Source organism: Entelurus aequoreus, linkage group LG17, assembly GCF_033978785.1.
Source record: "Entelurus aequoreus isolate RoL-2023_Sb linkage group LG17, RoL_Eaeq_v1.1, whole genome shotgun sequence".
Taxonomy (NCBI): domain Eukaryota; kingdom Metazoa; phylum Chordata; class Actinopteri; order Syngnathiformes; family Syngnathidae; genus Entelurus; species Entelurus aequoreus.
In genome coordinates this window covers 3089744-3105718 of record NC_084747.1, presented here as the reverse complement: position 1 = coordinate 3105718, position 15975 = coordinate 3089744, and the positions used below count along the sequence as shown (strand labels likewise).

Here is a 15975-nt window from a genome sequence, read left to right as displayed (position 1 = left end):
AATGGAGGAAGCTGCTTTCAGTAGTTTACAATCGCACAAAGGAAAAAAGATAAAGAGTTATTCAGTAGGATTTAAGGTCCAAGCTATTGAATACTGGTACAGTATGCTAAAGAGAACAGTAAGCAACTATGTTTTATTAATATACCGTAGCTGCGTGTGTCAAATACTGTATAAGTCATTAAATGACTCCCGCCTCCTGGTGGTAGAGGGCGCTGCCGCGCTAGTGATCCTTCTTGCGACTTCCGGTACTGCAGAAGAAGTGAACACACGCAGCAGGACATTTTTTTTCTTCTAACATGGAGGATTACATACCGGTATCTAAAATAAAACAGTTTTTTAAACTGGACTTTCAATGGAAGCAGGAGGTAATAATTAAAGGAATATCTCCATCGAGACAGAGAGACTTTTAAAACTGAAGAAAGAAAATAATGAAGACTTCTATAAACAAGTTATCGATGCTTTTGGTCAGAAGGAGCTGCAAATGGAATCCATTTATAAGTACAGGTAAGACCATAATAACGTTTTTTTTAATTAAATGTGCTTTTCATGATGGTATGCTTACATCACACTCAAAGCGCACGCCTAAATTTTATGGATTCCTCTTGGTAAACGCCGGAGTGAGAAGAGGTTTTAAAATAATTACCGCATGCACGGCCATCCCGCCGGTTTCCGGTAAACGCAGGAGTGACAGGAGGTTTTAAATTAATTAACGCCCCTGTGGCTATTCAAGGAAATACGGTATCATTTTTCCACAAATGTTTTTAAATACACATAAACATTGATCCAGCACACTGTGCTGTAGTTTATAAACAGCATTGGCATGGACCCCCCACTCACTGTACCTTGCATATTGAAAATAGGAACATTAAAGCACCTTGAGAACACAAAAGCTTATGCTAGAATTTTATTTGTTGATTTCAGCTCAGCTTTTAATACAGTGCAAATTCACATACTCTTGGAGAAGCTCAAAGACATGGGTGTAAACTCCACCTTGATCAAATGGTTCCACTTTTTTAACAAACAGAACACAGCAAGTGAAGGTCAACAGAACACTGTCAGACACCAAACACTGCAACACAGGCGTCCCACAGGGTTGTGTTGTATCACCAACACTGTTTACATTGTACACCAATGATTATAGGACTGTGCACCCTAACAATTATATGGTGACATTTGCGGACGATACCGTGCTCCTAAGCCTTCAACACAAGGATACGGACCCCTCTGTGTACCAAGACGAGACAGACCTATTTATTAGGTGGTGTGATACCAACCATCTTATTCTAAATGTGACCAAGACACAGGAAATGGTTTTGGATCCGAGGAAATTGACTGACCACGAGCCAGTGGTCATCAAAAATCAGGAAATCACCCAGGTATCCTCATATAAATATTTAGGGGTTCATATTGATAATCTTCTCTGCTGGAAGACACATATTGACAAACTGTGCAATAGACTGCAACAGAGGCTATATTTTTTGTGAAGATTAAGATTGTACGGCGTAAGCAGCCACATCATGATGATTTTCTACCGTGCCATTGTAGAGAGCATCATTAGATACGGGATCACCTCATGGTTTGGCAACCTAACCGTTAAGCTAAAAAGCAAACTGGCCGCCATGCATAAAATGGCAATGAAAATCGTAGGGAGGAAAGAATATGAGCCTATACAGAGCATCTATGAGCAGGCAGTTAGGAAAAAAGCTAAGAAAATTATTTCCAACTCACAACACCCACTCTTCCCTGAATATAGAACCCTGCCATCAGGGAGAAGACTCCGGGTCCCACTATGCAAATTTAACCGCCTTAAATTATCATTTGTCCCAGCCTCCATTAAGCTGACCAACAAGGTGCAATAGAATGTTAATACATAGGTTAGCACTTTTTTTTTTTAGCACATAGCACTTTAGAACTAAGCACTTTAGCACATAGCACTTTAGAACTAAGCACTTTAGCACATAGCACTTTATCTATGAGCTGTAGTGCAATGCACACTGGTACTTTATCTTATCTCCATACTGTAGATTTTATGCCTACATCAAAGTGCCACCTATGTCTATCAAGCTCCATGTTCTGATGTTTAAATGTTAGTTGTCTGGTTGTAGTTGTGTCTGTGCTTGTGTTTTTGTTCTGTTGTTTTTGTGTATGTTAAGAAAGCAATGATGCACTGTGCCCAAGACAAATTTCCCCGCAGGCACAATAAAGTTGAACCTTGACCTTGACTGAAATGATTTTTTAAAATTTAAACGGGGATAGCAGATCCATTCTATGTGTCATACTTGATCATTTCGCGATATTGCCATATTTTTGCTGAAAGGATTTAGTAGAGAACGACGACGATAAAGATCGCAACTTTTGGTATCTGATTAAAAAAAAGCCTTGCCCCTACCGGAAGTAGCGTGACGTAGTCAGTTGAAAGGCTCCTCATATTTTCCTATCGTTTTCAATGCAGCTAGAGCGATTCGGACCGAGAAAGCGACGATTACCCCATTAATTTGAGCGAGGATGAAAGATTCGTGGATGAGGAATGTTAGAGTGAAGGACTAGAATGCAGTGCAAGACATATCTTTTTTCGCTCTGACCGTAACTTAGGTACAAGGGTTCATTGGATTCCACACTCTCTCCTTTTTCTATTGTGGATCACGGATTTGTATTTTAAACCACCTGGGATACTATATCCTCTTGAAAATGAGAGTCGAGAACGCGAAATGGACATTCACAGTGACTTTTATCTCCACGACAATACATCGACGAAACACTTTAGCTACGGAGCTAACGTGATAGCATCGTGCTTAACTGCATATAGAAACAAAATAAATAAATCCCTGACTGGAAGGATAGACAGAAGATCAACAATACTATTAAACCATGGACATGTAAATACACGGTTAATGCTTTCCAGGCTGGCGAAGGTTAACAATGCTGTTGCTAACGACGCCATTGAAGCTACCGGACCTCACAGAGCTATGCTAAAAACATTAGCTATCCACCTACGCCAGCCAGCCCTCATCTGCTCATCAACACCCGTGCTCACCTGCGTTCCAGCGATCGACGGTGTGACGAAGGACTTCACCCGATCACAGATGCGGTCGGCGAGACGGAGGAAGTTAAGGTGAGTTCGGCGGCTAGCGCGTCTGCTATCCATCTCTGTCTTCCTGGTTGTGTTGCTGTAGTCCGCCGCTAATACACCGATCCCACCTACAGCTTTCTTCTTTGCAGTCTCCATTGTTCATTAAACAAATTGCAAAAGATTCACCAACACAGATGTCCAGAATACTGTGGAATTTTGAAATGAAAACAGAGCTTTTTTGTATTGTATTCAATTGGGTACCAATACTTCCATATCAACTGATTCCGTCATCATACCTAGACGTTTTCAACCGGAAGTTTAGCGGGAAATTTAAAATGTCACTTTATAAGTTAACCCGGCCGTATTGGCATGTGTTGCAATGTTAAGATTTCATCATTGATATATAAACTATCAGACTGCGTGGTCAGTAGTAGTGGCTTTCAGTAGGCCTTTAATAAAGTATTTCTCATTTCTGATTATGAAAACTACTACATTATTGTACTCATGTTAGCATTTAAGCTAGCCAAGGGAATGCCCTGTGCTTGGCCCGTCAGGCGCAGAGGATAGGCAAACATCCGTAACAAAAGGACATCAAAAGATACCAATATGGCGCTATTGTCTCAAATCTATACCTCTTTCTAAAATATACCGGTATTAACTATAATACTGGTTTACCGCCTAGCCCAAGGTGAGCTCATCTGACCAAAGGTAAGATCTTCTTGGCCCAAAGGGTGTGACGTTCCCGGAAAGTGGAACGTTGCCATGGAGTGGCCTTGTAGGAAGGTAAGGCCTGCCTAGAGGGTCAGAACATGCCAACATGTGAGACCTCCATTGGTAAAGCATGAGGTCTTTCTAAGAAGTGGAACTCTACTTGGGGTGGGATCTAGGACTTTCTTGAATAAAGATGAGGCCTTTCAGTGAAGGCGAGTGGGATTTTTTACCCAAAGATGACACTTTCTTTGCCAGAAAAGTCCTTACTAGAGAGTGAGACCTTTACTAACAGAGGGACTTTCCTTGATAAAAACTGAGGTCTTCATGGGATAGTGAAAAATGATCAGGGAGGAATTGCTTTGACTAGACCAGGGGTCACCAACCTTTTTGAAACCAAGAGCAACTTCTTGGGTAGTGATTAATGCGAAGGGCTACCAGTTTGATACACACTTCAATAAATTGCCAGAAATAGCCAATTTGCTCCATTTACCTTTAACTCTATGTTATTATTAATAATTAATGATATTTATCTTTGTGGAAACACTGATCATCTTAATGATTTCCCACAATAAATATACACTACCGTTCAAAAGTTTGGGGTCACATTGAAATGTCCTTATTTTTGAAGGAAAAGCACTGTACTTTTCAATGAAGATAACTTTAAACTAGTCTTAACTTGAAAGAAATACACTCTATACATTGCTAATGTGGTAAATGACTATTCTAGCTGCAAATGTCTGCTTTTTGGTGCAATATCTACATAGGTGTATAGAGGCCCATTTCCAGCAACTATCACTCCAGTGTTCTAATGGTACAATGTGTTTGCTCATTGGCTCAGAAGGCTAATTGATGATTAGAAAACCCTTGTGCAATCATGTTCACACATCTGAAAACAGGTTAGCTCGTTACAGAAGCTACAAAACTGACCTTCCTTTGAGCAGATTGAGTTTCTGGAGCATCACATTTGTGGGGTCAATTAAACGCTCAAAATGGCCAGAAAAAGAGAACTTTCATCTGAAACTCGACAGTCTATTCTTGTTCTTAGAAATGAAGGCTATTCCACAAAATTGTTTGGGTGACCCCAAACCTTTGAACGGTAGTGTATATAGAAACAGATAAATATCAATATGCAACACTTTATTTTTATATTTTCTCTAAGTGCACATTTTTCAAATTGAACATTTTCAAATGATCACTTCTAAGACAGTCTTGTGAAATCACAATATCCCATTTTAACTAGCTAGCCACTAACATTTTTGAACAAATCATGAATTACTTTGCACCATGTTTGTACAAATAAATAACTCATGTAAAATACAAAAGTCAACTCTCAAATTTTTAAATAAATCATGTCACACTTTGAACTGGACACCAAATCTGTTATCTGTTTCTTTGTCAGTTAGTGAAGACCAAGTCTTTAAAATATTTTCTTGGATTTTCAAATTCTATTTGAGTTTTGTCTCTCTTAGAATTAAAAATGTCGGGCAAAGCGAGACCAGCTTGCTAGTAAATAAATACAATTTAAAAAATAGAGGCAGCTCACTGGTAAGTGCTGCTATTTGAGCTATTTTTAGAACAGGCCAGCGGGCTACTCATCTGGTCCTTACGGGCGACCTGGTGCCCGCGGGCACCGCATTGGTGACCCCTGGACTAGAAGTTCAGGTCTGACTAGAGAGAAGGTACTTTCCCAAAGGTGAAACTCTTCTTGACAAAGAAAGTGACACTTTGCCAGGGAGTGATCAGCCTTCCACATAAGTGCAGCCTTGTCATGGTGAGAGGCTTTTGAGCTGGAATCTTTTACCCAAAAGTGGGGCCTTATTTGCCAGATGGTAAGGCATTTCCAGAAAGTGGAAACCTGCCAGGGACAGAGGCTTTCATTTCAAGAATATTTGGCCTTTCCAAGAGTTGTAGAGCGGCGAGGTCTGGTTAGAAAGTGGGATCTTTTACCCAAAGGTAAGGCCTTGCAAGCCCGATGAGGCTTTGCCAGAATCTTCCTTGCCTGGCTGCGAGAGCAGGAAGTGTCACGTTCTCCACGGGGTGTGGCCTTGCTCTAAAAGGTGAGGCCTTTCCAGAACGTGGAATGGGGGCCCTGCCAGCAGGCGAGGCCTAATGATGTGATTGTAATTTCATAAGTAAGTACAGAATGTTATTACCTGACGGTGTCTTTCATGAACAGGCATGTTTTCATGCCTCACAGCAAACACGATGTCTGTGCAAAAAACACTTCAAGACCTGAAAGCCAGGCAAGCGTTTGTGTGTGAACCAGAATATGGTCCACACCGCCTGGATGCTGGACAAAAAACAGGCTGAACCAGCACATGGTCCACAAAGCCTTCTGGAACAAAGACTGGCCTAATTCGAGCACAGATAAGGACCAGCCTGGCTCTGGACTAAGGTGCTCTGGGACATCAGCCGAGGCACGCAGCACGAAACGGACGGTTGTTTGAAATAGGTCAGGAGATCTACAGCGGCTCATTGGTCACGGGCTGGCAAATACACGACTGCACGGACGCAACGCGGCCAGCAGGCATGATTAGACGGCTTAATGGCTGCTGCGTTATTCAAACGGGAGGATTTAGTCAAGCGTGCAACTCAGACTGGAAAAATGGCGGGATAGCCGCGGGGGTCCTCCAGAGACCTGGTGGCACAGAGTTCAGGCGGTCTGCTCGTGTGTTTGGTCTGCTGCAGCAAGGAGTACGCAACAGTCAGCAGGAAATCATGCAAACACAAGGCGAGGTAACAATTTCAACGAGGAGGAGACTCAACACTCAACAAGCCACCAAATTAAAATACTTCCAAAGAAAAAGGTACGTCCTCGGCCCTTAGCCACACCCTTACACCGAGTTTTGTAGGAATCTGCGGCCACGTTTTTGTAATTATTCTAACAAACAACAAGGTAAACATTATTCATTGGCACGGTCTAAGGTCTAAACATGTTTTACTCCTTTTGTCTCTACGATAACTTAAAGGCTTACTGAAAGCCACTACTAGCGACCACGCAGTCTGATAGTTTATATATCAATGATGACATCTTAACATTGCAACACATGCCAATACGGCCGGGTTAACTTATAAAGTGACATTTAAAATTTCCCGGGAAATATCCGGCTGAAACGTCGCGGTATGATGACGTATGCGCGTGACGAAGTCAGTTTAACGGAAGTTATGGTACCCCGTAGAACCCTATACAAAAAGCTCTGTTTTCATTTCATAATTCCACAGTATTCTGGACATCTTTTGCAATTTGTTTAATGAACAATGAAGGCTGCAAAGAAGACAGTTGTAGGTGGGATCGGTGTATTAGCAGCGGACTACAGCAACACAACCAGGAGGACTTTGTTGGAGAGCAGACGCGCTAGCCGCTGACCTCACCTTGACTTCCTACGTCTCCGGGCCGCCAAACACATCGGGTGAAGTCCTTCGTCGCACCGTCGATCGCTGGAACGCAGGGGAGCACGGGTGTTGATGAGCAGATGAGGGCTGGCTGGCGTAGGTGGAGAGCTAATGTTTTTAGCATAGCTCTGTTCGGTCCGGTTGCTAAGTTAGCTTCAATGGCGTCGTTAGCACAGCATTGTTAACCTTTGCCAGCCTGGAAAGCATTAACCGTGTATTTACATGTCCACGGTTTAATAGTATTGTTGATTTTCTATATATCCTTCCAGTCAGGGGTTTATTTTTTTTGTTTCTATATGCAGTTAAAGCATGATGCTATCACGTTAGCTCGTAGCTAAAGCATTTCGCCGATGTATTGTCGTGGAGATAAAAGGCACTGAATGTCCATTTCGCGTTCTCGACTCTCATTTTCAAGAGGATATAGTATCCCAGGTGGTTTAAAATACAAATCTGTGATCCACAATAGAAAAAGGAGAACGTGTGGAAAAAAGATACGTCCTGCACTGCACTCTAATGCGTAGCTAAATTAGAAAATTGGATACAGATTAAAAATAATTGTATTAAATAAAACAAAACATGTATACAGGACTGTCTCAGAAAATTGGAATATTGTGATAAAGTCCTTTATTTTCTGTAATGCAACTAAAAACATGGAAATTAATCTTTAATTATTAATCTACTTGTTCATTTACTGTTGATGTCTGCCTATTTTCTGTTTCATCATGTTCTTAATGTTATAAGCACTTATTCTTCTCTTCTTGGATACTTTACATTAGTTTTGGATGATACCACGAATTTGGGTATCAATCCGATACCAAGTCGTTACAGGATTGGTCATATTCAAAGTCCTCATGTGTCCAGGGACATATTCCCTGAGTTTATAAACATAATATGAATTTTAAAATAACGAAAGAAAATGCCTCCATGGAAATGCCCCCCCCCCTCTACCTCAAAGAACTACTCACCCCCAAATCCTCCACGCGACACCTCCGCGCCGGACAAGCTAACCTCCGAGGACAAAGCTACGAACAATGGGAGATCGGGCTTTCTGCTCCGCCGTTCCCAGTCTGTGGAACGCTCTCCCTGACCACCTGAGGGCACCGCAGACTGTGGATGCTTTTAAAAAAGGCTTAACATTTTTTTTTAGATATATGCATACCGTATTTTTCGGAGTATAAGTCGCTCCGGAGTATAAGTCGCACCGGCCGAAAATGCATAATAAAGAAGGGAAAAAACATATATAAGTCGCACTGGAGTATAAGTCGCATTTTTGGGGGAAATAATAAAAGCCAACACCAAGAATAGACATTTGAAAGGCAATTTAAAATGTCTAAAGAATAGTGAACAACAGGCTGAATAAGTGTACGTTATATGAGGCATAAATAACCAACTGGTATGTTAACGTAACATATTATGGTAAGAGCCATTCAAATAACTATAACATATAGAACATGCTATACGTTTACCAAACAATCTGTCACTCCTAATCGCTAAAACCCAGAAAATCTTATACGTCTAGTCTCTTACGTGAATGACATCAATAATATTATTTGATATTTTACGCTAATGTGTTAATCATTTCACACATAAGTCGCTCCCGGGTATAAGTCGCACCCCCGGCCAAACTATGGAAGAAACTGCGACTTATAGTCCGAAATATACGGTACTAGTTTTAGCTATTTTGCTGTTCTAGTTTTATTTTTTATATATTTTTATTGTATTTTTTATATTTTTCAATACACTGTAGCACTTTGAGGTTGTTTACTCAATGTAAAGTGCTTTTTACAAATAAAATCTATTATTATTATTAGAGATGTCGCCGATATTATCGGCCGATATATGCGTTAAAATGTAATATCGGAAATTATCGGTATCGTTTTTTTTATTATCGGTATCGTTTTTTTTTTTTTTTTTAATGAAATCAACATAAAAAACACAAGATACACTTACAATTAGTGCACCAACCCAAAAAACCTCCCTCCCCCCATTTCTTTCTGTTATTAATATTCTGGTTCCTACATTATATATCAATATATATCAATACAGTCTGCAAGGGATACAGTCCGTAAGCACACATGATTGTGCGTGCTGCTGCTCCACTAATAGTACTAACCTTTAACAGTTAATTTTACTCATTTTCATTCATTACTAGTTTCTATGTAACTGTTTTTATATTGTTGTACTTTCTTTTTTTATTCAAGAAAATGTTTTTAATTTAGTTATCTTATTTTATTTATTTTTTTTAAAAAGTACCTTATCTTCACCATACCTGGTTGTCCAAATTAGGCATGATAATGTGTTAATTCCACGACTGCATATATCGGTTGATATCGGTATCGGTTGATATCAGTATCTGTAATCAAAGAGTTGGACAATATCGGAATATCGGATATCGGCAAAAAGCCATTATCGGACATCCATACTTTTTATTGTATTTTTTATATTTTTTAATACACTGTAGCACTTTGAGGTTGTTTACTCAATGTAAAGTGCTTTTTACAAATAAAATCTATTATTATTATTAGAGATGTCCGATAATATCGGCCTGCCGATATTATCGGCCGATATATGCGTTAAAATGTAATATCGGAAATTATCGGTATCGTTTTTTTTATTATCGGTATCGTTTTTTTTTGTTTTTTTTTGTTTTTTTTTAATTAAATCAACATAAAAAACACAAGATACACTTACAATTAGTGCACCAACCCAAAAAACCTCCCTCCCCCCAGTTCTTTCTGTTATCAATATTCTGCTTCCTACATTATATATCAATATATATCAATACAGTCTGCAAGGGATACAGTCCGTAAGCACACATGATTGTGCGTGCTGCTGCTCCACTAATAGTACTAACCTTTAACAGTTAATTTTACTCATTTTCATTCATTACTAGTTTCTATGTAACTGTTTTTATATTGTTGTACTTTCTTTTTTTATTCAAGAAAATGTTTTTAATTTAGTTATCTTATTTTTTTTATTTTTTTTAAAAAGTACCTTATCTTCACCATACCTGGTTGTCCAAATTAGGCATAATAATGTGTTAATTACCACGACTGCATATATCGGTTGATATCGGTATCGGTTGATATCGGTATCGGTAATTAAAGAGTTGGACAATATCGGAATATCGGATATCGGCAAAAAGCCATTATCGGACATCCCTAATTATTATTATTGTGATGCCAAAAACTATCGACGTAATCATAGTAGTATCGACTAGATACGCTACTGTACTTGGTATCATTACAGTGGATGTTAGGTGTAGAGGGAGTGTTGGACCGGTACTTTTCAGAGGCAGTATAGTACTGAAGATGATTCATTAGTACCGCAGTACTACACTAATACCGTACAACCCTAAAATAAAGTTTAAGCAGAAGAAAGGACATATTGACTTGACTTTCTAATTAACGAGGTTTAATGTTGGCCAAAGAAGAGTCCAGCCGTTGTAGTCGCAGTGCAGATGAAAACCAGGCGGGTTAGAAGAGATGGTTAGAAACATCTAATTAGCTTCAAAACATGCACATGTTTGACCGCTTGTAGAAAAACAGACAAATCGCTCGCCGGGACAAACTAAAAAGGATCAACCGCAGCGTTTGAAAGGTCAACGCTAAAAAAGTCATTAATGGCGAGCAGATTGCAAACACATTCATCAACAACCATACGCTACATCCGCCATTTAAAGAGGCGCTACGCGTTTGCATTACAGCGAGGGGCGTGGCCACGCGCGGCAGGTTTAAGAGGACGACGGGATGTAATTAAAGGCGTTGTTTTTTTTTTTAGATGAAAATGACGGCGTACGAGCGTTCGCTCCATAAAAGCTATTCATAGCGCCTGCTTTGGATGTTTGTCCAACGGCAGCAGACGGATGAAAGAAAGGTCGGCGCAGGAGTGTCAATCATCACTAATGTGCCTCATAAAGCTGATTGTTAGTCTGCACGGTGCAAAGAAGTGACACCAGCTACAGCCGGATGAGAAAAAGGAGCGAGGAGATTGACAGGGTTGTCACTCACTGCGGCACGTCGGGATGTCGCAGTATCGCCAGTAGATTCCATCTTCGTGGTCGGCGATGTAACACCACGGCTGGACGTCGCCGTCCGGATTCCTGGGAATCAAACAGAATCTGTGAATTGCCAAATTTTGACATGTTCATGGTTAATAAATGCGAATAATTCATTCATTTAAAACAAGTATTCAATTATATACATTCATAAAAATGCCTGACATGTACAAGTGAACATGGAATATAAACAATTAGTAAATACTTTTACTTTTTTTTTTTTTTTACATTTCTGGAACTGAAGAATTTAATTAATCATTTTAGATTTTACACTTTTTTTCAAGTCAGACAATATTTTTGGTGCAATGGATGGAATTTATATGATTGTAACATATTAAATGATCAATAAAATAATAATAATAATAAACTGAAATAATAATGACAATACTAATATCAAAATAGCATAACAATAACAGTGCTAATGTGAAATAATGTGTATTTTTACATTTTCTTCAAGTCAGACAATATGTTTGATACAATGGATGGAATGTATGTAATTGCAACTTATTTACATTATTATTAAAGTAATAATAATAATGATAAGATGAAGAAATAATGACAATAATATTATCGAAATAGCATAGCAATAATAATTACAACAATATTTTTGGTACACGTGATGATATTTATGTAATTGCAACATATTTAAATTGTCAATAAAATAATAATAATCTGAAATAATAATGACAATACTATTATCAAAATAGCATAACAATAACAGTGCTAATGTGAAATAATGTGTATTTTTACATTTTCTTCAAGTCAGACAATATTTTTGATACAATGCATTTGAATGTATGTAATTGTAACTTATTTACATTATTATTAAAGTAATAATAATAATAATAATAATGATAAGATGAAGAAATAATGACAATAATATTATCGAAATAGCGTAGCAATAATAATTACAACAATATTGTTGGTACAAATTATGACATTTATGTAATTGCAACATATTTAAATTATCAATAAAATAATAATAATCTGAAATAATAATGACAATACTATTATCAAAATAGCATAACAATAACAGTGCTAATGTGAAATAATGTGTATTTTAAATGTTCTTCAAGTCAGACAATATTTTTGATAAAATGCATGGAATGTATGTAATTGTAACTTATTTACATTATTATTAAAGTAATAATAATAATAATGATAAGATGAAGAAATAATGACAATAATATTATCGAAATAGCATAGCAATAATAATTACAACAATATTGTTGGTACAAATTATGACATTTATGTAATTGTAACATATTTAAATTATCAATAAAATAATAATAATCTGAAATAATAATGACAATACTATTATCAAAATAGCAAAACAATAACAGTGCTAATGTGAAATAATGTGTATTTTTACATTTTCTTCGAGTCAGACAATATTTTTGATAAAATGCATGGAATGTATGTAATTGTAACTTATTTACATTATTATTAAAGTAATAATAATAATAATAATAATGATAAGATGAAGAAATAATGACAATAATATTATCGAAATAGCGTAGCAATAATAATTACAACAATATTGTTGGTACAAATTATGACATTTATGTAATTGTAACATATTTAAATTATCAATAAAATAATAATAATCTGAAATAATAATGACAATACTATTATCAAAATAGCATAACAATAACAGTGCTAATGTGAAATAATGTGTATTTTAAATGTTCTTCAAGTCAGACAATATTTTTGATACAATGCATGGAATGTATGTAATTGTAACTTATTTACATTATTATTAAAGTAATAATAATAATAATGATAAGATGAAGAAATAATGACAATAATATTATCGAAATAGCGTAGCAATAATAATTACAACAATATTGTTGGTACAAATGATGACATTTATGTAATTGTAACATATTTAAATTATCAATAAAATAATAATAATCTGAAATAATAATGACAATACTATTATCAAAATAACAAAACAATAACAGTGCTAATGTGAAATAATGTGTATTTTTAAATGTTCTCCAAGTCAGACAATATTTTTGATACAATGCATTTGAATGTATGTAATTGTAACTTATTTACATTATTATTAAAGTAATAATAATAATAATGATAAGATGAAGAAATAATGACAATAATATTATCGAAATAGCATAGCAATAATAATTACAACAATATTGTTGGTACAAATTATGACATTTATGTAATTGTAACATATTTAAATTATCAATAAAATAATAATAATCTGAAATAATAATGACAATACTATTATCAAAATAGCATAACAATAACAGTGCTAATGTGAAATAATGTGTATTTTTACATTTTCTTCAAGTCAGACAATATTTTTGATACAATGCATGGAATGTATGTAATTGTAACTTATTTACATTATTATTAAAGTAATAATAACAATAATAATAATGATAAGATGAAGAAATGATGACAATAATATTATCGAAATAGCGTAGCAATAATAATTACAACAATATTGTTGGTACAAATGATGACATTTATGTAATTGTAACATTAAAATTATTAATAAAATAACAATAATAATAATAATAATATCCATCCATCCATTTGCTACCGCTTGTCCCTTATGGGGTGGCGGGGGTGCTGGAGCCTATCTCAGCTGCATTCTAATAGGTCTGAAATAATATTGACAATAATTTTTTCAAAGTAGCTTAACAATAATACTGCTAATGTGACATAATACCATTTTCTTCAAGTCAGACAATATTTTTGGTAAGATGGATGGAATTTATGTAATTTAACATATTTAAATGATTAATAACATAAAGCAAAAATAATAATAATAATATTATAATAATAGTAATATATGTAATGATGTGAAATAATAATAATGACAATAATATTATCAAAATAGCATAATAATATAGTACATATGTGAAATAATATGTATTTTTTTCTAGTCACATTATATTTGGTACAGTTGATGAAATGGATGTAATTTTAACATATAATAGTAATAATAGGTGTACTAATGTGAAATAATATTATTATTGATAATATAACAATATAAATAATTGTTTATAATAAAACCAATTAGCATTAGTTAGATCACCATCCTGGATTGGATGCTGATCTATATAATAATGACTTAATTTGAGAAAATTAAAGCAAGAAGTAAAGTTAATAAAATTGTATTGTGACAAAATCTAAAAATGTCAATTTAATTTGAATGTAATTACTTTTAAATATTATTTTAATTAGATAGTACCTCAATAATATCTTATTAATTATTTTTCTTTTTAGTAAATACAATTGTAAAAGTTTAATGTTGTTGTTAAATCGTATAATATAATATAATATAATAACACTATAATATAATACTACAATATATCAGTATATATTTTATACTGTATAAAAATATTTAAATATTACATATATGTTTTATTGCTACTATGGTACATTTTTTGGTCTACTTTATACCTGCATTATCCTTTCCATCCTTTGTAAATGAGCTGCTGTGTGGGACAATTTCCCTTGTGGATCAATAAAGTTTGTCTAAGTCTAAGTTATCAATATTAACGATAACAATAACATTAATATTGATAATATAACAACATAATTTATTGTTAAAGGCCTACTGAAAGCCACTACTAGCGACCACGCAGTCTGATAGTTTATATATCAATGATGAAATCTTAACATTGCAACACATGCCAATACGGCCGGGTTAACTTATAAAGTGACATTTTAAATTTCCCGCCACACTTCCGGTTGAAAACGTCTATGTATGATGACGTATGCGCGTGATGTCACTAGTTAAACGGAAGTATTGGTACCACATTGAATCCAATACAAAAAAGCTCTGTTTTCATCTCAAAATTCCACAGTATTCTGGACATCTGTGTTGGTGAATCTTTTGCAATTTGTTTAATGAACAATGAAGACTGCAAAGAAGAAAGCTGTAGGTGGGATCGGTGTATTAGCGGCTGGCTGCAGCAACACAACCAGGAGGACTTTGACTTGGATAGCAGACGCGCTAGCCGACGCTAGCCGCCGACCGCACGGATGATCGGGTGAAGTCCTTCGTCCTTCCGTCGATCGCTGGAACGCAGGTGAGCACGGGTGTTGATGAGCAGATGAGGGCTGGCTGGCGTAGGTGGAGCGCTAATGTTTTTATCATACCTCTGTGAGGTCCCGTTGCTAAGTTAGCTTCAATGGCGTCGTTAGCAACAGCATTGTTAAGCTTCGCCAAGCTGGAAATTATTAACCGTGTAGTTACATGTCCATGGTTTAATAGTATTGTTGATCTTCTGTCTATCCTTCCAGTCAGGGGTTTATTTCTTTTGTTTCCATCTGCATTTGAGCCCGATGCTATCACGTTAGCTCAGTAGCTAAAGAGCTTCGCCGATGTATTGTCGTGGAGATAAAAGTCACTGTGAATGTCCATTTCGCGTTCTCGACTCTCATTTTCAAGAGGATATAGTATCCGAGGTGGTTTAAAATACAAATCCGTGATCCACAATAGAAAAAGGAGAAAGTGTGGAATGCAATGAACCAGCTTGTACCTAAGTTACGGTCAGAGCGAAAAAAGATACATCCTGCACTGCACTCTAGTCCTTCACTCTCACGTTCCTCATCTACAAATCTTTCATCCTGGCTCAAATTAATGGGGTAATCGTCGCTTTCTCGGTCCGAATCGCTCTCGCTGCTGGTGTAAACAATGGGGAAATGGGAGGAGCCTTTCAACCTGCGACGTCACGCTACTTCCGGTACAGGCAAGGCTTTTTTT

At 36.3% G+C, this 15975-nt stretch overlaps 2 protein-coding genes across 2 annotated transcripts in view; both read right to left on the bottom strand.

Annotated features, from left to right (window-relative positions):
- kank1a (KN motif and ankyrin repeat domains 1a) overlaps positions 1-15975 on the bottom strand; it is a 453264-nt gene that overhangs the window by 155319 nt on the left and 281970 nt on the right. The window lies entirely within an intron of this gene.
- The window catches only part of LOC133631818 (kremen protein 1-like), a 135108-nt gene that overhangs the window by 64474 nt on the left and 54659 nt on the right, over positions 1-15975 (bottom strand). Inside the window, exon 8 of the mRNA XM_062023978.1 lies at positions 11185-11276. Coding sequence (XP_061879962.1) covers positions 11185-11276 — 92 coding nt within the window. The remainder of the gene's footprint in view (positions 1-11184; positions 11277-15975) is intronic.